Source organism: Labrus bergylta, chromosome 4 (genome assembly GCF_963930695.1).
Source record: "Labrus bergylta chromosome 4, fLabBer1.1, whole genome shotgun sequence".
Taxonomy (NCBI): domain Eukaryota; kingdom Metazoa; phylum Chordata; class Actinopteri; order Labriformes; family Labridae; genus Labrus; species Labrus bergylta.
The window spans coordinates 15,547,370-15,573,719 of NC_089198.1; the positions used below are offsets into that span (position 1 = coordinate 15,547,370).

The window sequence follows — 26,350 nt, forward strand, 5'->3', positions numbered from 1 at the left end:
AAAAAACACAACTATAATGCATATATGAACGACACCATTCACAGAACACAAAATAAGGAAGTGTAACAAGGCACTCACATATTTATTTGCATCAAAGCTATGTTTGTCACAGCATGAAAGGTTGAATCATTTGCATAATCAATTAGAATGAGTTGGTGATAATACTTTACAATAAAAGGATTTCTTTTTTATTATCAACCTCATGGGGGGAAAGGAGAAAGTAGATCATCAGGGATACATTATGTGCACAATGTCCTTGGAGACTATTTTCAAAACTTCATATAATTTAAGAGATACAGTATAATACAAACCAAACATTCTCTGAGCTGTATCTGTCTACGGAATCACACAGGTTGAGAAAAACTATTGCTGCTACACATAGGAGCTGGATTGTCTGGCATGAACCCGTTATCCATACTGAAATCAAAGCGTGCTACAGCAGATCAGAGATGGAGAGATGTTTTTTTTTTTTCATGGGCCTTTGGTGAGAGGCTGTCAGTTTTAAAACAGTCACCTTGAATCGCCTCGCCTCAGGAGTCCCTGATAGATGTCGGATTTTAGGAACCGCGGGTAGCAATCCCTGGCCATCAGACTGTAGATGAGCTTCTGTGCTGAATCAAACGAAGTCAGGGTCGGCTGGGAGATGTTCTTTGTTATGTTTTCTCTGGTACCGCAATCTATGTTGATCTGAAATCAAACAATATAGCCCGGGGGCATCTTACAGCACCTCTTTTCATTATCATTCACTATAATGTTGAGAGGGGAAAGAACTTTTGTGCAGTTTGAAAGAAAGTTTGGAGTTTTATCTGCACAGATTGCACAATTGTACAGCTTTATTGCAGTCACTACATCCCTATAGGCCAGCTAAATCCAGAATATAACTCTCCAATGGCCTTTTTAATGTATATTTTAAAAAATATGTTGTTTTTTTGAGAAGCTTGCAGTTTTTACCTGTTTGGGTGCTTCTGTTTGGACAAACTCTGAGTAGATCCTGTTGGCAGATGAGATCATCTCGGGGGCTGACTTGATTTTTTTGTACTCCTCACAGGCGATCCAAAACAAGATGTTCTCCTCACTGTACTCGGACTTCAGGAACTGCCGGAAAGCTATCTGTCCAGCTGAAAATCAAACATGATGGCAAGAAGCTATTAATATATATAAGTATATATACTGTTTATATACTTATATATTTGGAAACTCACCTTTACAACTGAGAACTTTGTCCACAGACTCACCCCAAGTCTCAACATCCTCCAGCGGATCCTTGGGGAAGCAACACAATCTACCCTTGAAAAGAGCATCAAGATCTATCACTAGCCCAGTTATCTGTGAACTCAACCTGTAAACCACACTGCAAGACCAAATCAATTATTATTCAAAGCATCTCCTATGTTTTTAAAGCAACTTTTAAACACTGTTCTCCCTTCATTGAGCAACTTACATCAACCTTCAATCTCTACAATTTCCTTCAGAATTTACTGATGCAAGGTGAGACTTACAGTGAGTGAAAACCTCCCGGGTATTTTCCACATGGCTGCTGTAAAGCTGTTTCCTGATGAAAAATGGTAAAGGCCCAATAATCAAATGTGCAGTAACTCACTTTATCGCCATCTCCTCGTCCTCTACGAAGGGAGGCAGAGATAAGATCCTGCCAGACTGAAGATGGAGTCGTGTTTGTTTGGAAACGAGGGAGTCAAGGGACTGAACAAATCTAAATGACCCCCACCCAACATGGATGGAATATATGGAAATCTGTATGCAAAGTGTGGATGTCAGGAGAGACGGGGCATCCTTCCTCATCTTGAGGAGAAGAGAGCTCGGCTGTGATTTATTCTGACCAGTGACCACACCTGTTTTCCAAAACTCAGATCATTAACATGTAAGTGACAATATGAAGGTGGCAGAGGATTTACATTACTGGAGACAAACTATATAAATACAATTGAGATAATTCAACTCTGTATCTTATGATTAAAAACTCTAGTTCGTCAACACTCAGTTGGAACTAGAGGGCATTGTTTCTGAGAATAATGAGGAATATGGTGATCTAATGGTTATCTGTGGTAGAGCACAACATATCAAAGTCATGATATGATTTAACTAAAGCAATGAACCATGGTCAGGAAGCTCTGGGAAAGATCCCAACCATAAACAAATAGCCATAAACAAATTCACTATTAAGGAAAAGCCTCGTCATCCAACCATTTGCATATCTGCAAAAAAGACTTAACAAGCACTGATTTATTAATGAGCCACCTATAACATATTCACCTGTTTTAGGTGATCAGTGAAACTTAAAACATAAAGTTTGTGATTAGGCTTTTTCATGTTCAGAGTTTTTCAGTCTCTTGACATAGTGTATAAATATACATTCAATGTGGGTTTATTTCTAGAGGAAACCTCCAGGGTTTAAGAAAAAAAATGAAGCCAAAGTGCTAGTGCCAAAGAACTGCAGTTCCTGAAGTGGCCACTTGAGATTAGCTACAGGTGCATCATAAAAACTGTACCAGTATGAATTTTTGGATAACTCACCTGTTTAAATCACATTCAGGCTCTAAGTCATGCAGAATGAGTGGCTGACTGCTTTAACTGATGGTGCTCCAAAATATGGGCGGGTGTTGCTTGCTATCTGCTAGACATCAAGACAGCTAATTCACTCAGAATATTTGTCTGTGTTCGTAGTGTCGGTGCCCTTTGGAGATTTGCATGCATAGTTGTAAAAACCTGATGTTTTGCTGCTGTTGTACTAACCAATTGTAAGTAGTCAGTAAGTTATCAATAGTCAATGAAGTGTATTTCTGTGAGTGTGTATCTGGTATTACATCATTCATATGTTAGCATTGACCAGCAGGCGTTGCTATTTGTGTCCAGTTTGTCAGCTTGTTCAGTGTTTGGCATAAATAGACTTATTTTTGGAAGCCAGTGCAGGGGAGTCAGTTTTGTCTGTTATTCCCAGCAGAGAATACAATAAGTCATGGTGATGAAAGGACTGGTTCCCTATTGGAATTGGTTTTGTGGAGTTTACTCATTGCTCACTCTACCGCAGATGTAGCAGGATGCAAGCAGGTGGCAAGTCTATACTTTTCTCAAGCTCTCTTAGCTTCTCCAGTCCAGACCAATCTGACCAGCAACCACACCAACTGAATAACTTGATACCTTTAGTTTACCAACCCTCTCATCTAAAAATGCTAACGTCTGGTTTCAAAATCCAAAATGCCAAACTCATGGCTAAATAAAGGCACATGTCCTTTATTTTTACAGTCTGTTCCAATAACTGACATACTTGATGGTGTCCATTTTTGCTTGACTTCCAGCACCTTTGTCTCAGAGTGATACATTAATTTAATTGATTTTATATGTAAAGGGATCATGTACAATATCAAAATTACATGTTGCCATTTCATGCATTGTACCAGAGTTAGCTTGAAGCTAATTTACATCTGCAGTCTCTTAAATACATATTGTAGCCAAAGGGAAGGTCAGGTGACCACAGAAGTCAGGAAAATGCATCTTTTGGAGAACTCAAATGTCGTCACCAAATGTCATTCTTATCCATTGAGGAGTTGCTGAGATTTTTAAAGATCAATGAAAATGGTGGAACCGATAATCAGAAGCTCTTTTCAAAGCATGATTCCATAACAGCTCTGCCATCATTACATCTTTGTACATTCATATTGATTCTGCAACAACTCAAGATTGTACCAGTCTGTGCATTCACGTTGCGTTACAGCATTGCAAAAGCGCCATGTGTAGAGAAACAGCAGGAGCTCCACAACACACACACACACACACACACACACACAACACTGCTCTCCCCTGCTGACTCTGGCACAGTGGTGGGATCACTTCGTCCCCCCCATTACGCTCCTGTGATGTCGCAGGGCGTAAATATCGTGAACAATCTGAACAAGGATAGAAACATTACCAGTTAGTAAGTATTTGTTTATAAGTAATAGAGTAATGTGAAGTCAGACAGCTTAAACTAGAACCTGTGGAGATTTGACATAGAGACTTGAGTTATACATTATGAATAAACATAAATAAGTAGCTTTTTCCCTAAACTTGTAAAATAATCTACACAACAATCTATATTGATTTAAGGAGTTCAAAACAAGAAAGATATTTCTGAATAGCTTCACTCAGTCATGTGATCATATACGTATCCCTATATCAGCTCCTTCGCATCTGTCCGTTGTATGCAGGTCATGTTAAAAAGTGACTCCTAATACATTTGCATTTTATCTCGTCTTGACCTTCCTGACCGCCAGTGGAGATGTGCTGGGCACCAAACAAACCAAGAATGTAAATCACAGCAGGTGATGGAAAACACCCAGGCAGCCCCTATTTGCATGTGTGCCGACACACCAGGTCCAGGAATTTGTTTTTCAAAAAAGGCACGGCCAGTAAGCCTACAAAGACTGCATCGAAGAGTGTCATATTTGAGTGTTCAAGACGCTTTCTTTTCTTGTGAGCTTCTTTCTTCTTCTTCTTAATAGTTCAAGTTCAGAAAAAAGACTTCTTACATGTAAAAAAATATAATTTATTTGTTTTTATACTTACACCTACAATAAATGTGCTGCTTTTGATACAGCATTAATCCTCTACTATCAAGGTGTAATTTTCTCTTCACACACAGGGTAGCACTGTTGTCCTCCTAAGTGCTCCTTTCTTGCTTTACTTATACACTGTGTGTCAACCTTTCTCTGTAAATGACGCCTTTGAATTTGTGTGTTTCTTTTCACTGTTGTTCCTTTCATTGGGACATGCTTCTCTAGACCTAGAGTGTGTTGATATAACCTAAAACCTATTTAAACAAGATTCCTTACCTCTGAAATGTTTTCTGTTAACATTATTTTTTAAATTATTACAAAGTGTCTCAAATTGTATCATGAAAACAAAGAGAAGAATCCTGAAGGGACCTTCAACCTGATTTCATCCTTCAAGCCTATTTTTTTGCAACTTGAGATTGCTCTTAAATAATAAATCAAACCATACTCAAACTCAAAGATAGAAGAACTCTAAGACAAGCATCTGCTGAGCCCTAGTAGATGACATCTGATGCATTTTATATTGTCTTATGATGAACTTTCTTTCCTCTATCTCTAACAATCAATGAGCTGCTGGAAGTGACTGTTATAGCTGAGCAAAAAAGTTAGAAACTTTGATTTCACCAGCCTGAATAGCTCTATAGCTGACATATAAAGTCTTTCTCACAGAATTGTTTTTATCTCTGCAAGTCTTCTGTCTGCACAGATCAGCCCTAAAATAATCCACCTGCTGCCTACTCACTGATGAACATGTGGCCACTTTAAATTTGTCCGCCAGGCTTTCAGCTGTATCTTTCTCTCCGCTACAATACGTCGAAGTATGTCTACTTTGAATTAAAGGTATGAAGTCTCACCTTAAGCCTTTCAAACTGAACACAGCTTGTTTACAGTTACCCTGAATTAAATTATGGTCTATCAAATATTTCCAGTCCACACCGATTTGTAAGGGGAACTTTTCACAACTTAATATCTGAGCCTGGAAGTCAGCAAACTTTGACTAAATTTGTCTCACGTGGAGTTGGTTAAAAGCTTCTATGATGTCTGGATAGCTGTATGCGGTGAAAATCCACTGACAGACTGAATAATCTTTAAGAAAGAAACACATTTAATTGAGATAAGCCGCATTTAAAATAATCCATTATTTGACAAACTATTTGGAAACTGCTTTCCAAGTGTTTTGTGTCCCTACAAGGTGTTTTGCAAAAACGTCTTTAACTTATGGATCATTTAAGAGGATTTTTCAAAGACTGAGTCACACATTTAAATACCAATGGGAAAGAAACAAGAAATCTGCCAGCAAATTCTTAGCAGGCAACTAATCTTAAGCTTTGATGAATTTGGCAGACTGGCTGAGCTCCTACCTTTGTTAACACATCATTACACTTTCCCTTCCTTCTGCCACTATTTGTGAGGAAAGACAGCAGAAACTGCAGAAAATGCATGCCACTGCCTTCTACACTGATGCATAATTAATGTGAACTGCAAGGTATTCCATGCAGGTTTGTGAAGTGATAGTAATTTGGGATGAGGTGGGCCTTATCCCTCTGAAGGCTCCTGGAAAGTATCCAGTATTTGTGTTAATGAGCCAAACCAGCTCAGTGTGCATATTTGTGAATAACAGCTTTATGCTGTGCACATGTATGTGCTGCTTTATTCAGCAGAACTACCCAAAGGTTCAGGGGCTAACTAAATGGGATCAGAGACAGCTTTGAATTGATTTGTATTTGTCTTTGAAAGAAGAAAAGCCTGTGCATACATATACAGTAACATGAATAATTCTGTGTGAGAGTCTTGGGAGTTGATAAGGTCTATTCATTTTTCAGTGAATTGGAATAAGAAGCTACACAATCGTCATTCACCCCACTAGTGTAATATGCACACATTATTGCTTCATTTGTTTTGTATAGATGTGGTCATTTAAACTAATTAATGACACTAAAGGCTTCATTAAAATTGCTTTAATAAAGAAGTGTTTATTTCTGCATATCACAGTTGTGTACATTTTACAACAGCAAAGCAAAACATATGATCATAGTAAGACATAAATATAATGAACGGTAGGAAATGAAAAAAACAGCAATCATAATTCATTTAATTTAATATTAGTATTCAAATAAGATATATGCATTTCTGTGTTTGGAAATGATATATAAATACATATATATTTCCATAACACAAATAGTATAAGTTTGTATAGCTTGAAAAAAAGTTTCAGTGCTTTGCAGTCACCAGGGTTGCAGGCTTTTACTGCAACATAGCCTGAAAGGAATGGGATAACAACAGCGATAAAATCATGATTCCATTTGAATTAGATAAGGCCAATTACCTTGTACGCCATATTAAATGTCTAAATGTGGTCCAATAAAAAGTGCTATTGCTGGACTTGAAGACAAAGCTATTGAGGCATATTGTGTCTGAAGTAAGAAGAGGGAACACAGTGTGACTGCTTGATCGACATGCTGAATACTGTCTGCAGCAGCTGAGACTCTATGTCACACTGTCTTGCTGTCATTCAAGTATTGAAGATTTGAGAAGGTACAACAGCATTAATACGAGTTTAATCCACACGCAGCACAATGTCTTTGAGAAAGAGAATGGATAGATTGTTCCACAAGTGCTCCATTATACTTTTACACCATGACCACAGGCAAGACAAATTCTGATTGGCCAAAATGTGTCCATTATTTTCAGATAACCACATAGTTCTGATGTACTGGCTGTATAACCTTTTTAAATTCTATTTTTATAGTTAGCCACATTTCAGATGTGTACAATATTGGTTAGAGGCATGATTGGACTACATTGAAACTAGCTTAATCGCTACTTTGACAGTTGATACCACTCTCGGAATGGTAGCCGTAAATCTAGTGCCAATAGCCAGTTATCTTAAATAATCATTCAATAAAGGAACAAGGGGAAACAGCTAGTTAAACCTAATTGAGTGTTGTTTGAGTGTGAGGTAGTTAACTGGCAAAGAAGTTACTACACTCTACTTAGTCATTATTCAACACATTACCATTATACTAAACTCAGTGCTGGAGGTTTAGAAGCACAATTTGTGACCCAGGAACAAAGCCCTGCTAGCTGTTTCCTCCATTTGGTTTATTAAGGTTATGCTAAGGTAAGCTAATGATCAGTTGGCTGTAGTAAAATGTATACCATACAATCATTAGATTATTTAACTCTTTCCAACAAAATGAAAAAGCATATGTCCCAATAAGTACTAGTATAGCTTTAAATGTATTTTAATAGCCAAAAGACTGTGTTTGAAGTAAAACTCCAAACAACTTGGGAACTAATTTTATTCACCAGTAAGATAAACGATAATTGACAACTCTCTGTATGGTACATAAGGGCATGTGTCACCAGACTGCCAGTGCAAAAAGCACCCAAGACCCCAAAGCAACCACTGCCAGTAGTTTGACTGTCTGGCTTAGCAAATGGAGTGTTTACAAGGGGAAGCAGTCAGCTAAACTGCAGTGTTGAGTGTTGTTGAGTCAATCAGGTAAGTAACATGGAATGGAAGTAACCACAACAGCTAAGAAATAGTCCATCTAAAGGGGCCAGACGGCCTAGCGGTTAATTCACGCTCAATGTACGAAGGCTATGGTCCTCCAAGAGTGCGACCTAGGTTCAAGTCGGCCTGTGGCTCCTTTCCCACATGTGTGTCCCCACTCTCTATGTCCCTAGTTTCCTACTCTATCCACTGTCCTGTCTGACAAAGGCAAAAAAAGAAATAGTAACATGAATACCATACACATTTGAGACTAATCTACCTTTTGGCAAGAAAGCAAAAAAAATAAAATTCAAGTTGTAAAGTTGTCATGGTACTAAGTATTTGGGATAAACCTTCCTGACCCATGTGGTTATGAAAACATTCTGCAGACACAAAATTGTGGATAATTAGCTTCTGCACCGCACAGTTCATTTCAACAATTGTGCTGCAAAACATGGATTATACTTTATTTAAGCTGCTACGCCTGCTACGCTTAGACTACCAGGCCGAAGGTTCAGTTGTGGCCTCGCCTCTCTCGTTGAATACACAGGAGCGTGACCTTCTGCGAAACATGGTGGCCCCGGGGCCTTTCTTCTTGGTCAGGCGCAGATAAATGTCAGACTGGAGAAACCTCGGGTAGGAGTCTTTTTTCATCAGGCTGTACACTTTCGTTTGGGCTGCTTCAAAACAGCTCTTTGTGGGCTTTGCTATGTCCTTTTGGATGGCCATTTTGGTGTTGTAGTCAATGTTGACCTGAGAGAAAGGAAATTGGGAAGAATGAAGAAACACAGTTACTTAGAGATGGGAAACAAGGGAAATGTTGTATTTTGTCTTCATCGGGATGCACCATCTAAGAGTTGTGTTTGGATTTAGTTTTTGACAGCTGAAAGTACAAATTTTTATGAATTCATACATTTTGGTAACTTTGTGAATGAACCATTTAAATCTGTCTACCATCTAAGAGTAACTCTTCTCTTAGGTTGAAGCAGTAACCATATCTATGTAAAACATCTCATTGCTGTAGAGGTATATTTGGTTTGGAGCCAACTGTCTGTTGTAAGCGAAGGTTTTCTAAGAATGAAATGTATATGTCTGACATTTACGAGCCAAGCTGAGGTCTTCCTTCTTGCCATATTCCGTTTCCGATTTCATCATTGAAATTATACAGCAGCAACAACCCTCACCCAACAACAGCACCAAAATTAAGGACATTATTTTGGTTAGCAAGGTAACAAATTTACAGGCCAGGCTTCCTCTTTCATTCTATTTTTTACAGTTCAACCAGCAATTGGAGATGTGAGACTAGCTAGCTTTTACAGGTAGCTTATTTAGACGCTGATAAGAGATTAGAAAGAACTTTTTGGTATTCAGATGATATCTGCTGGGTTCCACGACAGCATTTTGGCCAGTTGCTTCTGCTTCTAATGTTCTTCTTTTTCCTGTATGCGAGATAAGCCCGATTAAGACTACTCAGACTGCAAACAACAAAAGAAAAGGTTCCGATACAAATATCTTATCAGATATCTGTTTATAAGATTTATAACAGCACGATAACAGAACAGAGGTTGCATTGACAACACCTCAGATAATTACGATATGAAAGGGGAAACACTGGAATCAACCATGAGAGGCACGTGACATCAAACTTAGATACTATTTCAGACTGTTTCAGACTGTTAAGATACATAAGCTGCTTTTATGCTGAGAAATGTGTTTTCCTCAAACAGCTCAAGATGATCTTCTTTTCCTCAAGGACACAATCAACAACTGAGCATTCTTTGATATATACTAACGGTGAACCAAAGCTGAAATCTGTGTTATTTATGACCTAATAAGACTGAGACTTTAAAGGGAGAGGTAATGTAATACTAAAGCTCATACTGTCACTATGAAACATCAGTGTGTGTGTGGATATCATCACAGATATGAATGTTCATTTTATGGTTATTGCTCTTGGAAAGAGTTGTTTGTTTAAAAATGTTGAAAAGTGCAATGTTGGTTATACCAAGCTGTCATGAAACAATTATTATACTTTAGAAGACTATAAGTTGCAAGGCCTCTTCACAGCAATGAAAGTGAATAAAGCTGTGAAAACAATCATCTGCATTGAACTGTTCAATCTGCCACCATTTATGTGGAAGATTACATCCATTTACATTTGGAGCAGCATACTTTAAAACGTCTTTCACATATACATTCATCAGAGACTGACAGTGAGTGGGTGATGCTCTCTGCAGTTCTGCAGAGGAATATCGAAACCTCAGACCAAACAACAAACTGTTAACGGTCAGATGTACTATAGGCAGGAAGCTCTGTGGATGGTGGTCGCATCATCCTCGCAAAGGAGACGGAAACATTTCAAACCGCTTCTGTATCCAACAGAAATAACCAGACCCATTTAGCAACTATGAATGAAGCAACTATGCATGAAGCACAATACATGCATGACCTGACCAAGCTGCTGTTCCTAACAATTGTTAACAAAGGTCAACTTGCTGCAGGCTCATGGCTATGCAGAGCTTTACAGTGAACCCACTCTTGGTTTTTATTACAATGACATAAATGTTAGAAACTTCCAGCAGTATGCAATGACCAATAAGGGAAAACATGGTCAAGTGCACACATTGTTTAAGCCTTGAAGCTTTTCTTTCTTGCCTATCTACATCTGTGCAGTTTCTGATTAATAAGTATGCCTTGACGTACCTCTTTAGGGGCGTCCGAATCAATAAAAACTGTATAAATACATCTCGCTTTGGACAGCAACTTTGTCTCAGAATCTATGGTCTTGTATTCTTCACAGGCCAACCAGAACTCGATGTTTTCCTCGCTGAACTCTGTCCTGAGGAACTGAGAGAAGTTTTCAACCCCATCTAAAGTACAGAAACAGAGACAGAGACATAGTTTAAATAGGGACACTATACAAAGCAGGATTGCTGAACAATCTGTAATTTCTGTGCCCACTTTTGATTGCAGCAGTATGTGCAAAGGAAGAATCCACCATCCATAACTTCCTCTTCTAAAAGTCATAAAAATGTAGCCACTGCATTTTTATTTAACTCACAAACTTTTAATAAAACTAATTTAATAAATGCACTTCTGCATCAGTACTATCTTCATGACTACAGGTACATGGTATAAAGTATTCCACAATGAGCACACACCGTGGTTTACTTTGTTTCACTGTGCCACTTAAGTAAGTACAACTTATGTCATGATGAGGAAGTTGCCCAGTTTCAGTGCAACTATCTTTTGCTAACAAACATTAAAGCTGTAGTGAAACTTTCAACTTCTCTCCATTAACTATTCAGCCTCTGGCACATTTGACCAGATTACTTGACAGCAGAAGAAAAACTATTTGGCAACAAGACTGTCGACACATTTTTTTTTTTTTAAGTTTTGAGGCGTTAAACTGACCTGAGTGCTTCAGCAGTTCTTCAAAGGAGTCGCTCCATTGCAGAGCTGCCTCTGGTGAAATGCTGAAAAAAATAAAATAAATAAATCAGAGATGAGGTCAGGTCATTCCTAATGATGCAGCAGAGAAAGTTGTGGATTATCATGAGATGTTGTGTTTGTAGACGTGTGCATTGAGTCATGGAGAGAAGCTGGAGACTGAGTTTGGTCATGAATATACAGTCAAAAACAAAGTTGCCTGTTTATGAAATTAATGGACTTTGCCTCACTTGCTGGGTGTCGTGTTAGTCTTTTTATTGGGACTGACATTTTCGTGCGAGCCAGACTTGGTGAGAAAAAGGCTGAGTCGGCTCTTCCTCTCCTTGTCTTTCTGTCTGGAAACACACAAGAAGAAAATATTTCAAGTTTTCAAAAACGGTGTACGTGCAGCTTTGGCGTAAAACCAGTAGCTTATCAGAGAATTCCAAGTCATAGACACATCTCCAAAGCCGTGTACATGAAAAGTTACACAAATCTTTGTGGTACAATATAAAACACCAGCCAAGTCGCATATGGACATGTGATTTAACAAAAAGACTGCAGTGACTCATGGAGGACAGCAGCTTTGAAAAGTCACCAGTCTTACAAAGTGGAAGCTGTGGTTGCTTTCGGTCACGCTCATAAAAGATACCGTATTAGGTTAAAATAACGTTCTCCAAAGTATACCATGAAATGACAACTTTTCAAAAACATAACAAGCTTTTAAAAATGACTGAGGTTCACACACCAACCTGCTTGTATCGTCCTTCATCTTTGGTGCCTGCAAGTCTTCAGGGCAGAACATTTTGAAACCTGCTTCCTCCTTTGGGGCCATGTAGTTGAATTGAGGAAATAGAAAAAGAAGCGTCTCCATGCTGTTCTGTCTTTCTCTCGTGTGCAAAGCGGCAGGCCACAAATAGCTCTCTGACAAATTTTTAACCCATCACACGATGAACTATCAGGTCTTTTATAAAGCCTCTTCGCATTTCATTTCCCACATCTTTTGCTACTTCCTGCAATGGTGCAACCTCTTGTTGCTTCTGAAGCAGTTCAAGAGAAATCCCCCGTGTTCAACATCCTGTCAACTGTTTACTAGAAATTTAAAAGAAAAAGGCTTACACTCATTCACTTATCAGGTTATTTTGGTTAAACATCTTGTCCTGACTATAAGGACTAATTTGTTAAAAGAAAAACTGGCAACATAAAAAACAATGTTTCTAAGGACTTAAGTAGATTAGTGCAATGACATGATATGATGATGATTTCTGAATTAGTCATGAAAAAGTTGTTGATCAATTTCTTCTTTAACCGCAGACCCTTGAGCTTACTCTGTGATAACTTGCACCACCAGCAAGGTACAACACTGCTGAGATGGAAAGAATAAAATGTAATAAATAATAAAAGGTGTATGCGCAGAGTGTAGGCTTTACTCTTCCAGAAAATCAGAGCTTTAATGGAGAAAGACAACCTGACTGTGACAGTGGAAAGCAAACTAGTGTGTTGAAGATAGACACATTTAAATGTATCTGTTAGAGAGAGAGACAAACTTTCTTATAAGGAAGATAACTGATTTTTTTTATTATTTATTTAATTTTTAATTGTTCAGACAATGAATGGAAAAATGAATAAAGCATCCAAAGACAACCCCTGAGTTTACCAACCTATACAAACAAAGGAAGATAAAACCGTTCTGAGTGTTCAGACAGTGGCTATGCTAAGTGGCTATGCTAACAGTCAGCGACTGGACTTCTCCGCTTGCTGGTGTTTTCAACAAGCCACACTGTGATACTGATGTACAAATACGGTAGCCTCAATCTACCCACAGGTCAGCAAACATTCTTGAAATGTTTGGGCTGAATTGTGTTGTTAATGTTGCTTCTTAAACGTAAGAAGGGAACATAATCAGTCACTGTATCATAAGCATAAAGATGGTTGCTGTCTCTGGTTGAATATCGGCTACTGGTGTGTAAAAGTTTGTAAATCATTGAATGTGCTTATGAATGTGATCACTAACATAACTAATAACGATTAGAAGTTTTAAGTATTGAAGTGTACTGTTCTGATGTTAAAAATGAGAAGAGTATAAAAACAGCGCCCTCTACCTTTTGAGTAGGCTCATACAAGTTGAACAGGAAGGCAGGAGAGGAACATAAAAGAGAATAAATGGGATAGTAAATAGACAAGGAGAGGGTGTAGTGGAAAGATTGTGTAAAGAATTTAGTGGAAGTAAGTTTTGGACCCTCACACACTCACAGTCCAGGCACACGCTAGTTGAAGCTAGCCTGGCTGTAGCTAAGGTACTAGCAGAGACAGCACAAACAGTCCAGTAGTCTATGTTCCTCAAAGAGTCCAACAGTATAATGGAAAGTCTTGTGTGTGTGTGTGTGTGTCATGTGGCATACCCTTCCTAACTCAAGGCTAAATAAGGGTTTCTCCATACTCCCATTAAAGAAAACACATTGATTTAAAAAGACAGATTTTCAGTGTTAAATGTGTGTGTGCAGCAGCTCAGTGAGCAGACAAAGTGCAGCTGCAGTGTCCTTTCCCTTCAGGTGAACAGCCAACTGCTGAATCACTAAACATTAAACAGCATCATTTCACTTCCCTGTATGTATTTGCTTCTTGTCAACATACCAGATGAGAGAACCATAATAATCAATACACAGCCCCGGCCAAGGAGGTTCTCCCAGCTGGGCACAAAAGATTAGGATGATGTCATTTGATTATTTTGAAGTAATATTACCATTCACCCTGAGAATTTTGTAACTATTTCACCAGCACCAGGTCACATGCTGGTGTTCTCCAAACATCAACATTTGTGTTAAAGATATAAAAAGAAACAAAAAAAAAGAGTTGTCTAAAGACATTAAGCTCAAGTCAAACAGTCTGAAGTGTCACTGAACTGAGCTATAAAAATATCAATGCAGAGCAGTCACACTTACATGAAATAACATCTTTGGTTAGTTTCATTTGTGCATGACCGTCTTCATCTGTTGTTCCTGTATTAGGGCAACAGTATACAAAACTGTTCATCTGTGGGTATGGTAATATTGTAAAGATGTCTTTATAGAGTGTGTTTTGCATGTTGTTTGGTGAAAGGGGAAGTGAAGTAGTTGGAACTGTAAAGTGCTTACGGGGGCAAAGAGGGAAGCACGGATGATGTTACTTCCCGTCTGTAAACATCTGTTCTTGCCCGTCTAGTCTGCCAAGTTCAGCTGCTCATTTGTCTTTAGAAATACAGTAAGTTGGTTATTATGATGATGACTATGAATGTTATTATTAGGAGTGGTAGTTGTGGTTTTTATCGCGAACTTACTTACTTAAGAAAAAAACACATTTATACATGCACACAAACACACACACGCACACACAGGAAACCATAAATAAACGAAGTGCAAAAAAAGTTCAGTTCCATGAGTGTCTACTCCTCCTACTAAAGCTGAGGAAGCTCCATTAACACCCATGTTAAGATACCAATAAAGCAGAATTAAAGCTTAGCAGCCTATTAAGAAAAGTTTTTTTTTCTTAACAGCCCATTTCTGTATTCGTATACACACACTGTGAGGGGCTTATTTTTCTTTTAATAACCCATCTGTTTCGATAATAAAGGCTAAGACTTATGGATAATTTTGCGTGGTTGACATGTTATTCACAGTTGACAGGTTGTTGCTGTTTGCCAGGAGGCCTGCGATTTTTCACACTTAAATGTAATAGAAATCAAGTATATCCTCTGAAAATAACTCTGTGAGTCATGACTGTCTACAATGTGTGTAACACCCGAGTCCCACTGTCTGTGATGCTTTCCGAGTCCTATCTTCAGTTTGTTTACATTGACGGGACCCTCGCATATAAAAGTTGTTTAATTGAGGGACTAGAGAAAAGAAGAATAACATACTGTACTCACTGCTTAATTGAATGTCACGTAAGCATTTCTAGATCACGGTCATTTCAGGTAAATTTACATGCAGTGTGAAGATATGAGCATAATAAAGATCTCTAGCATTAGCATGCTAACACAACAATACAGCGCAAGTTGTTTTGGTTTCATGCTGGGGCTCAAGGGCGACATCTACTGGATCAAAAAAAAAAAGGCATATTAAAGCCTTTAAGCACAACATTGGCTAATGCCAATGTTGGGCTTGATAAGGCCTCCTCAGTGTTTGTCACTGAGACTACATCAGGTTAAATACAGTCTATGGCCATACTAGAGTTGTGTTAAATGCTATACAACTTTTGTTGGAAGTCCATCACACCATACCAGAAAGATTCTCTCTCTTGTGAGGAGATTGACTACAAGGATCATGTGCAATATATGATATTGGATTGTAAACATCAGCAACCCCACTTCCATTGATTGATTTTCCTCCTGTGTTCACACATCAGCTCATCCTGACTTCTTGCAGATATTTTTATAGGAGGCTGGCAGGGAAAAAACATGTCCTCTTACATTCACACATGCAGCTTACCCTGATCATATTTGGAAATTCTCAGGAGTGCAGTGCAATGCAAGTGGAAAAGGGCTAATGTCCAGCACATTCAAAAGGGCGTCTGGCGCTGAAATGCTTTTCTGAATAGTCTCAATATGTAATTGTTTCCAATATTGTGAAATGAGTGAACATTATGTAAAGTGAATAAACATTCATATAGTTTTCTTACAGCAATGGTTGCTGACAGCATTTGAGCATGCTTTGATGTTTGGAACCAACACTGAACTCTGTGAGAATTTATTTTATAAACTCAAGAACTTAACGTAGCCTTAGTAGCCTTCATCAACACACAGCCAAATTAACTCGGCTGGTATTTGAGAAGGACTTAATGTGAAAGGTTAGGGATGAGTGGATGGATAGTGTTTTAAGAGGATTTTACTCTATCCAGCAACCCAACCTAATACTCTGCTGATGTTCAGCAGCCTTTTGTCTGTTTCTTTTCTTTTTTCTTTCAAAGTGTCTTCTGTGCAGTTAGAAACACCACTTCACTTTCTCTCTTTCTCACCTCTGTCTCCCAGATGCAGACTAATAATGAGTGCTTCTGGACTGATGTAAAGAGGAGCAGGTTTCTGCTGAAGTCAGACTTTGGTGCTGGACAAGATAAAAAATGGGGTTTAGAAGATAAATGAGGGTTGAGACGATTTCAATGAAACAACTGTTTGCTACAGCCAAAAGGAGACACATTTAAACATTAACTGAAACAATATTGGGTCAAATCAGGCTTGTTTGAATAAAAGGGTTACTTAACATGTTGTAAGCTCATTATGAAAAATATTAACCATCCTCTGTAGCTACATTTAAATCAACAATATGCCTGAGTTGGATTGCTTTTATCTGAAAATGGGACAGAAACTGTTACACTGAGAAAGACATTTGGGTGCCCTGAAGGGACCGGACATCGATAAAGCCTTCAACTTTCCCAGGAGAGTAGAGCGTGTCAAACCAGGAAGGACGAACTAACTGAAGAACTTTCTTTTATCTTCAGTCTTATTAAAAATACTGCTTCAGCTTGGAGTTACTGTGAGCTTCTGCCCTTGATATTAACATTATGCTATTCACTTGAACAATCTTTAATCATAAAGAAGAAATAAGAAAAGTTTTATCAATGAAAGTGTATTTCAGCCTCCCTGCCCTTAGACTCATTATCCCATGCAAGATGTTTTGGACCACAATTACTTGCAGAATTGCGGTGATTTGACCAAAAATGACGTGTTAAGCAGATGGAACAGGTGTATTTGATTTTAGGATCATGAAGTGTTGGTATGATAGTACAGTGACTTTTGAGTAAAACCAACCTGTAGTTGGTTTGGGAGAGTTTGTGAAGTAGTATGAGAGTGACTAAAGGATGGATGGATGAAGGGTGGGGAAAGAATTTGCAATCAAGGTGCGGGGATGTGGGAGAAAGATGATGGACCACTCTCAGCTGGGGGTGCCAGGACAACATGAGGAAATCATTACGGTCCAGACTCTGAGTGGAGCAGCTGTCTCTTCAATGCTCTCAGTATGGAGGCCCCAGTGGTTCCTGTGTTCAGACATGAAGCAAAGTGGAGGGGCAAGGGATGAAAGAAAAATCAAAGGAGTATGGATCAAACAAGGTGTGCTCGAATAGATGGTAGTTATAAAACTTAATGTGTGGTGTTAGTGAACCATTCGTACATACATACACACATCCATCAATTCATCCATTCCATTTATTTCTCCTGTCCAAGGCCAAGTCAGAGTAATACATATATATATATTTATACAGTATATAATCTCTACAGCAAGCTCTAGCCCAGGTCTCCTTGGATGTGCCCATATGACCTCCAAAGGGAAACATCCAGGAGGCATCCTAATCAGATGCCTGAACCACCTACACTGGCTTCTTTCCAGTGAAGGGAGAAGCTGCTCGATTCCATGCTCCCTACGGGGGGCTGAGCTCCTCTCCTTAACTCCATGACTGAGCTCAGCAACCCTTTGGAGGAAACTCATATTGGCTGCTTGTATCCGCAATCTAATTCTTTCAGTCACTACCCAAAGCTCATAACCATAGGTGAGGGTTCGACTGGGAAATTGAAAGCTTTGCCTTCAGGCTCAGCTTCCTCTTCACCACAATGGTGAGGTACAACGCCCGCATTACTGCCAATGCTGCACTAGTCTGTTAGTTAATCTCACAATCTATTTACAAGCATTAGAGTTAGGGTTGGGGTTATCTGTAGGTTAATGTAGAGCTACAAAACTGGGACAATATTAACCATATTAAAAATACCCTTGACATTATTTGATGGTGCAGGCAAAAAAACATGATTTCAAAGATTTCTGTCTATGTTGAGTCAAGAATGAAACTGATGTCCTGTCAGATTCTTACAATTCAGCAGACATGGGGCCATGGTTAATGTCCCTGTGATGTTGGTCATTGGCGAGCGTGGAGAGTTGGATCCCATATCGGCAACACAGGTTGTAGCCATTTAAATCCTTACATCTACTCCATAAAGTGTATGCTATTATACACAGTTCTTAAGGGGGTGTCTTGTGGAAAAAGCAGACCTGTGAGATGCTTATCTTGCGGGATAAACATTAGTGTCTGTACAGTCAACTAGATTGAAAATTTCAGATCCGATCCATCCTAAAATTCACTTTTGGTACAGTCATGTTTATTGCCTGTCTGTTATTTGAAAGAACATTTGAAGCACACCAGGTTGAACAACCAGTTGTTGTGCTTCCCAGCTTTAGGCCTGCAGTTGAACAGATGGTGTTGCTGCACTAATGGCTCCTACTGGGTGGATGGGTTTCTTATGCAATGAATGCAAAGGAAAAAGCATCATATAATACGAAACCTGATGTGCATGGATGGGTCAGTCTTTTCTCAAACATGAGGGCAATTAAATGGACATATAGGCAGTCAATAAGGCCTGGGGTTTATTCACATCAGCCGCTCAGGAAACTTTCCTTGGCTCCATTAGCAGCCCCCATGTAATGGAGCTAATGTATCATGGAGGCAGTGGATAAATAAGACCAATCACAATAAGTTAGATCATCATTGTAATCTGCATTTTACAATAATACAATAGAAGAGGGTTACTTAGGTCAGGTTTTAGTAATAGTAATCTTTACTTATCCATTTGCAGTAGCTTAAATGAAGAAGAACTGAAAATATTATCTATATTACAGGCTATCTTCTACGTCTTTATAACATGCCACATCAATAACTGTAGGAGTGAACTTTCTGCCAACTTATTGATATTTATGTAAAAAAAAAAAGTTACCCATAAGGCTGGATGCTTAATTTTTTACTTACATCAAAACAACTGTAGCTTCATAATAGGCAAATCCAATATGCTGCCTGTTCATAAGATTAATATGCTTTTACAATAGAAACCCAAAAAGCTCTGAGAAAAAAAAGGGTTTCACAAAATAGATTTCTTTTGTCCTCAGTCCAGGAGCAAATTTACAATCTTACCAGCTGGGCAAACAAATTAAGAGGTGACGATCTTTTACATATTTACTGACATGATAGCTGAACAAAAAGATCGAGGGTAATAAAAACACTTCTGTGCCCACATTGTGTGTTTAAGACAGGACATTACATAGAATGAGTTACATACAAACCACAAAACATTTTTACAATTTTAAATAATATCCAAAACAGTCAACTGTACCAATGTTTCCTGAGCTAAGAATTGTAGCATGTCTTGTTCCATAAGATGTTTGATACAACAAAAAATTTCATTTTCCAACATAGAGCCGACAAATTAATGTGAAAGCTTTCGTAAAGTGTGGAGGCTTGTTAGAATGAAAAGGTACATTGAAGGGTTAAATCTATGTTTGTTTTGATGGTTTTACTGGTTCATAGTTCTGCAACAAGACATGGGATCTCCCTCCTTTATCTTTATAAGAAGGTGTAGAGCTTCCAGGAAATGAGCTTCTCTTTTAGCTGATGTGTGAGAACCAGACAGCAGAGACTGAACACAGCAGCCACATGGGTGCTAAACGGTGACATCATTTCCCCGTCAGTGAGTCACACAGGTCCTTCCTCAGCAGATGAAAGTCGCGTTACATTTTTATGCAAACTGTCATCTCACAGCATGATGTGAAGGTTTAATGTTAAACAGGAAAGAACCAAATGTTTTGCTCTGGTTTCATGTGAAATGTCTTTGATTCGGGAAAAGACTCATGAGGACATAATGTGAGAAGGTGTTGAGACTGTTTTACCAAAGATACACGTTAGATAAAAGAACTTGTGCTGTGGCTTTCTCTTTAATATATATATGTATATGTATATAGTCAGTAGTTGGGCTTTACAGCATCAGCTGATATCATGATAGAGAGAGATAGGCTGGTCACTTACAGTAAATGAGCATTTTGTTATATTGGTATAAATATGAGAGAGGAAGTCTACTTTTACTAGACAGGTTATTCCCTGGATTTTTCTTCTCTTTTTGTAAAAATGAACATAGCGATAACATGACATGATTCACCTCTTTTGTCCTAGAAAATGTACATAAATAAGATGATAATAGAAGTTCACATGTCAGAATTTGTCACTGATGATCTTTTGATCCCTGTAATGAAGTTGAATTAGTAGACACAGCTTTATTTTGAGAGCAGGGCCCGCAGTAAAAACTTTTATTTTGTTAACAGAAGTTGAAAATATGATAGATCCCCTCACTTGACGTGAAAAATGATAGCTTTAAAAGTTGTATTCTATAATAGTAACACAAACAGATTCCATTCAGGAACAGCTAGAGTCTGGATTTGAAAAACTAACTAACATCTCTCTTACATTTTTGTAAGATTTAATTTTCATCCAAAAGACAAAAGACCAAATAAATCAGGGAGTGGGGAATGACAAGTGGGAAAGGATCCACTGTCCGGACTACAGGCCGCACGCTTCCAGGACTACAGCCTCTGTACATGGGGCGCCACCTAACCACTAGTCCATCAGCGCCCGTGTGACACACAGAAATGTGTGTTCACGTTATGTGATTTATTTTTGTGTATTGTGTATATTTCAATATGTAAATGTGTAATTGGGAGCATTAGTTCTGTTATTTTGTGTAAAATGTAATTTAGAGTGTGGTTCCAATTTGTGCCACAAGGAGGCGTAACCTCCAGGTGAGACAGCTTAGTGTGCTCGGCAGCCCTCGTCTTCAGACTAGAAGAAGCGAGGATAGGAAACACACTACGTTGCTTTGTCTCATTATTTCCCTGTTATTAACAGGTGAGTAAATGTCACAAATCACATACATGTGGTCTATATATTCTTCTATAACATGTAGAAGCTAACGCCATCCTTACGTGTGTGTCAGGATGTGTTTTAAATGTGTTTTGAAGGTTTTAAGGTACTTTAGCTAGGTATCTTAGCTCATCGCCACATTCATATATGGGCGCCACTGTATGTCGGTCATGGCTTGTTCCTAGCTCCCCTGTTGTTTTCCTAGTTTTGTAAAGCTCCTGCTTTATCTCTTAAAGTAACTGTGAGTTCATGAAGACTGTTCATTTTCATATTTGGTACTTATTTTCTTGTAAAATGTGTAACGCTAACTCCGCCAGCTTCAAAGTTTCTCTATGGGATTTCCCATGTTATTTGTTAGCATAATGCTAAGCGGGGCTTGATCGCCTCCTGTATGAACCTGTATGCAACTGTATTGCATTAATAAGAAGCTCTTAAGTAGCAGAACCAAATTATTTTATATTTGTTTAAAGAATAACAACACACAGAAACATTTATTTGTAGTTTTGAGAACTTTTGCATTTTATATAAGACAAAGTATAAGTTTCTGTATATTTCTGTGCATATTATGTTGAAATGTGGATAAAGTGTTGTTTTTGAAGAAAGACATGAAAACCAAAACACAGTTTAAGTAAAACTGAAATACATAAACATATGTATAAAAATAAAGACTAAAAGAAGTGAGGATAGGAAACACACTACATTGCTTTGTCTCATTATTTCCCTGTTATTAACAGGACAAATCTAATCTGGCAACAGTCCTCCATACGGGGCCTGTTACACCTGTCTCTATTACTCTTTACCAAAAATTCACAAGGAAAACAAAAAAAGCGTAAATAGTACTCGTAGCACGAGTTTGGGATAAAGAAATTCATTACATAATTTCTGTTGTTTTTCTTCTTTTTCCGTTCAGATTGTTTCACAACTGGCTATGGTTTAGTTCAATGTGAAAATCCTCTGCTAGACTGTTCCCTCATGGGTTCCCCCCAAACAACAGGATATCAGATCATAAATATTAAACATGGCTAATACCGTATATACGGTTTTAAAAACAGAAAATCAAGCAGATCGTATCACTCTTTTCACACCTCACACCAAAGGAAAATCTGGAATGACAATCTTTAGAACCATCTAGAAATCCGGGCTTTGCTTTTGTCAGAAGGGGGGAATCAGGCTCAAAATCAACCTAATTATCTAGTAGCGTGCTTCTTGCTTCATGGGGGAAAATAAATGTCTGTAGGTGATTGAATGTTGGAAAATGTCATCAGATTATCTGATTATTTCCAGTTAATTATAGGAGATTATTTCCAACCAAAATTTTAACCAATTAGGACACATGAAAACAACCCAGCGGGGTTTTGTTTACATCTGAGCCTGGCTTGAGATATTATGACAAACAAATGAGACTCCATGCCGCCCCCTGATGACCTGTTGAAGAATTATGAAAAACAAAAGTTGCTCATCAAACACATGTAAAACTAATTTGTGCTTTAAAAGGGTGTGAATTGCAACTGGGAACACATATTTTCCTCCACTTGAAGATAGGACAGAGAGTCTAAACAGGATGATGCATGTTTGTGTTAACAGTTTCACATACAAGATGCAGTGTCTCATCTCTGCTACTCGGGGCTTTTCTGCCTGCAGATGCAAAATGCTAACTCCGTCCTGATTACCATACCCGCTGCTGGTAAGATCGTTTTTCACATTTTATTTTTCTCCTTTTGCCGATATGGTGATTTCAAATCAAAACGGACCCACACGCCTACAAATTGGCTCTGCTGCTGAATCCAACTTCCATTTCATTTGAGAATCAAATGCGAGTCAGACTCCAGCACTCTGCCTCCCCATGAATATTACATCTGTTTTTACTCGGTTTCACATTTTTCAAGTTGTTTGTGTTGTAATAGGATTGAAAATGTAGGTTCTTTTACAATTAATGGTTATTTCTCTTCCTTAAAATATTCTGTTGCATTCCTTTCTGAGGAATTTGTTTCCGTGTTCCAGACACAAGAATCTGGTCTGCGACCGAGCTGAGTCGGACCTGCAACAGGAGGGATTTTTTTTTACTGGAATGCACTGTTCCTTTGTGCAGACACCCTGAGTGATGTGCTTGTAAAGAGGCCTGGACAGAGTTCTTTATCATCAGTCTATGAGACTTTCAGAGTCTCTCAAGTAATCAGGTCCACATGCCAATAGTGATGGATTCCACTGTGCAGCTGCCGACTACTACACACACACACACACACACATACAGCTCAGAATTTACATGCACAAGTTTTTGTAATCAATAAACATTTGAGAAGAGGCTGCATCTGCAAGCCCATCTTTGTAGTCAGATCTTTTCTATTGATATATGAGAAAATGAGATGACCTCTTATTCAGTGTTCTCACATCAGCATGTTTCTTACTTTGAGTCAAGATTCGACCTCTTTAACTGTCAGACTTAAAGCAAATGCAGGTAGACACGCAGTGCCCGCCTCTGCCAAAAATCAGAAGGATGCTAATGACATTGCTGTAAAACAGAGAGATCATTTGAATCAATTAGCTGAAAGCATTTGTGGAGCTGATCATGACAAAGAGAAGAAAGCGACAAATGGTCGTCCATGTTCCCCAGGCTGGAAAAGATGGAAGCCGCCTTCTTTCTGCAGTGACAGATGTTGGAGTGCGTCTGGACGCTGCAGGACTGTTAAAAGTTTGCACACAGACGTTTGATATTTCACATTCGACCCTGGAGTGAGAAATGTAATACACGTTAGACTGCAGGACGATGAGAGAACAGACTCATGCTGTGACTCAGATTGGAGTTCGAATGTGGAGAGCTTTTCTGCAGGAGCCGGCGTTCCTCTGCTGTCCTATTTTAGATCACTTTAATATTTGTATTTTCTAAGACAAATTTACATTTTACATTAATGCAGTCCAACTCTTCTGCAAATAATAATTTTACACTTAAGTGAATAGATAACAACCACAGAGGGACTTTGTAATTGCTTTTCTGTCATTCTTATTTTTGATAATAATGCTAAAGTGTCCATTTAGCCTCCACATATTGAAAAACATCAGTCTTTTTTAAAATAAGTATGATCCCTCACATACGTAAGTTTTGCATAAATTCTGAGTTCTCCTCCCTAGCTAAATCTGTGGTGAAATCTCCCCTCTGCAGCCAGCAGTAAAAAAGGGAAGATAATGTTTGTTGCCTATAAAGAAGGACACTCTGCCTCCCCTCTATGGACAGGTCAATGGTCAGAGTCAGCTACAGGGCAGTCGTCCTGGCTCGGGTGGGGATTTGATGTCACTCTCAAGGACGTTTTTGGTGAAAGTGTTTCTTGAGTGCTCAAGTATTAAGGTCAGTCCCCCTCAAAGAGCCATCCTGCTGCCTAAAAGTCACCTCCAGGAAACTTCTTCAGTAATGAATAATTAAAAAAAATTTTTTTTAGCTTCTCATACAACAGACTGAAATAATTACTGATGCCTCTAGATTACCTTAATAAGCAAAAAAGATTTTCAGGAGGTTGATTATTTCTTAATAGTTATTTTTTAATGCCCGTCAAAGCTGCTACCGGGCCAAGGAAGTCAAAGCTTCTGTAAGTGCCTTTAATAACATTTACCCCAGAAAAGACTCATAGTGATGATACATTGGACTGTAAGGAGGATGAGATTTTTGTATGAGCATACTACAAAATGGAGTTAAGATGTACAGCTTTGTCCAGGGGTCAAGAGAGACAATGACATTCTTCATGGTAGCTTTCATTTTTCTGCCTACATAGAAAAAGATGTGTTTTTCGCACTTTTATTTTATTGTAATTTAGGACAAATTTTCTATTATTATTGGAATTGTGATGGTAAGGCTGCCCCTTGATTTTTATGGACAGAATCTCAAGGCGCAGCCGGGGGAAGGAGGGTTTCCAGTTTGGGGACCTCAGAGTTTCATCTCTGCTCTTTGCAGATGATGTTGTTCTGTTGGCCTCTGCCTAAAAACGGTGGACTGCTCCCTCCGGCTGGGGAGTGAGTCTCTGCCTCAAGCGAAGCAGTTGAAGTATCTATGGGTCTTGTTCACGAGGTAGGGTAAAATTAATTGCGAGATTGACAGGCAGATTGGGGCTGCGGCCACCGTGTCGGACCATCGTGGAGAAGAGGAAACTAAGCCAGAAGTTAAAGCTCTCGATTTACCAATCAATCTACTTTCCAACCCCTCACCTGTGGTTATGAGCTGTGGGTAGTGACCGAAAATAATGAGATTGTGCTTGAGCTTTCTGCCTGTTTTAGGGAAGATTTTTCTCACTGCTTCTAAAGCTCTTGCTCGTCATGTTTAAATGTTGGGTATCTTTAAATAATCTAACAAATAATTGAACTGCTCTTCATGTTAAGTTTCCTGAGATGACTTTTGTAATGATTTGGTGCTTTATAAATACAAGGTTATTGACTGATTCCCACAGCCATGTGTATGTAGTCGCTGAGAAGTCCTAACAAAACATTATTGCCGTGCAGAAATCTCTCCTGCGACTCCTCGTGATCTTTTCTGCACCATGTAGGAGCGAGTGAGTCACAGTCGTCCTACTGAATGCTATTGTATCTCTAATTACAGACATTCTCATATTTTAATTTAGACTATTTATGGTATGATGAAACGCTGCCACAGTACTACCTGCTTTCTCCTCTTCCTCTCTCTCTCTCTCTCTCTGAGTTATTGTGAAGGATTGAATGTTTCATGACTCATCACTGAAGCTGCTCACCCTCCCTCCCTCCCTCCCTCCTCCAACTCTCTGATCCCATCTTCAGTCTATGAAAGTTCACTTTCCCTGATCTCACTTTGTACGAGGCTAGTCTAATTAGAGTGCATTATTTGGCTGATGGTCTGTGAAACACATCGCAGCAATTATCAGTGTACTATAAACAGACGGTTATCTGTGAAATCCCTCCGCCTGCAGCGTGCGAGGATGGAAGTGTGATTAATATGCAAAGAAACCAGGTCACAGAAAAACTATCCAACGGTCAGACTGGAGACTCCTACAGAGAAAACAAAAGTGCTCTCTGCATTTGGTTGAGAGCAGATGTCTTTTTTTGACATGAGGAAAGTCAAAGTTGTAAGGGAAGTGTTTCATGAACATTACTGAGTCCTTTCATTTCTGGATACAAAGTGTTAAACATGATAAACATTTCACTACAGCTGCTTTAGTCACCC

The 26,350-nt window shown here is 38.7% G+C and overlaps 2 protein-coding genes across 4 annotated transcripts; both read right to left on the reverse strand.

Moving 5' to 3' along the window:
* Positions 1-53: 53 nt before the first annotated feature.
* rgs1 (regulator of G protein signaling 1) lies at positions 54-1,705 on the reverse strand. Of its 3 annotated transcripts, none has more exons than XM_065953319.1 (4): positions 1,601-1,705; positions 1,203-1,282; positions 952-1,118; positions 54-687 (listed from the first exon to the last, which is right to left on the reverse strand). In XM_065953319.1, exons 1-4 carry the CDS (start codon positions 1,609-1,611, stop codon positions 511-513), a joined length of 435 nt encoding a protein of 144 aa, XP_065809391.1. In that variant the 5' UTR covers positions 1,612-1,705; the 3' UTR covers positions 54-510. The 3 variants fall into 3 exon arrangements, with proteins under 3 accessions (XP_065809391.1, XP_065809390.1, XP_065809389.1); XM_065953318.1 differs by having other exon boundaries at positions 1,203-1,263; positions 1,500-1,691; XM_065953317.1 differs by having other exon boundaries at positions 1,203-1,287; positions 1,500-1,691.
* Positions 1,706-6,500: 4,795 nt separating this feature from the next.
* Positions 6,501-12,451, reverse strand: rgs18 (regulator of G protein signaling 18). Its single transcript, XM_020651749.3, has 5 exons — positions 12,225-12,451; positions 11,724-11,828; positions 11,458-11,519; positions 10,747-10,913; positions 6,501-8,796 (listed from the first exon to the last, which is right to left on the reverse strand). Exons 1-5 carry the CDS (start codon positions 12,344-12,346, stop codon positions 8,542-8,544), a joined length of 711 nt encoding a protein of 236 aa, XP_020507405.1. The 5' UTR covers positions 12,347-12,451; the 3' UTR covers positions 6,501-8,541.
* Positions 12,452-26,350: the final 13,899 nt, after the last annotated feature.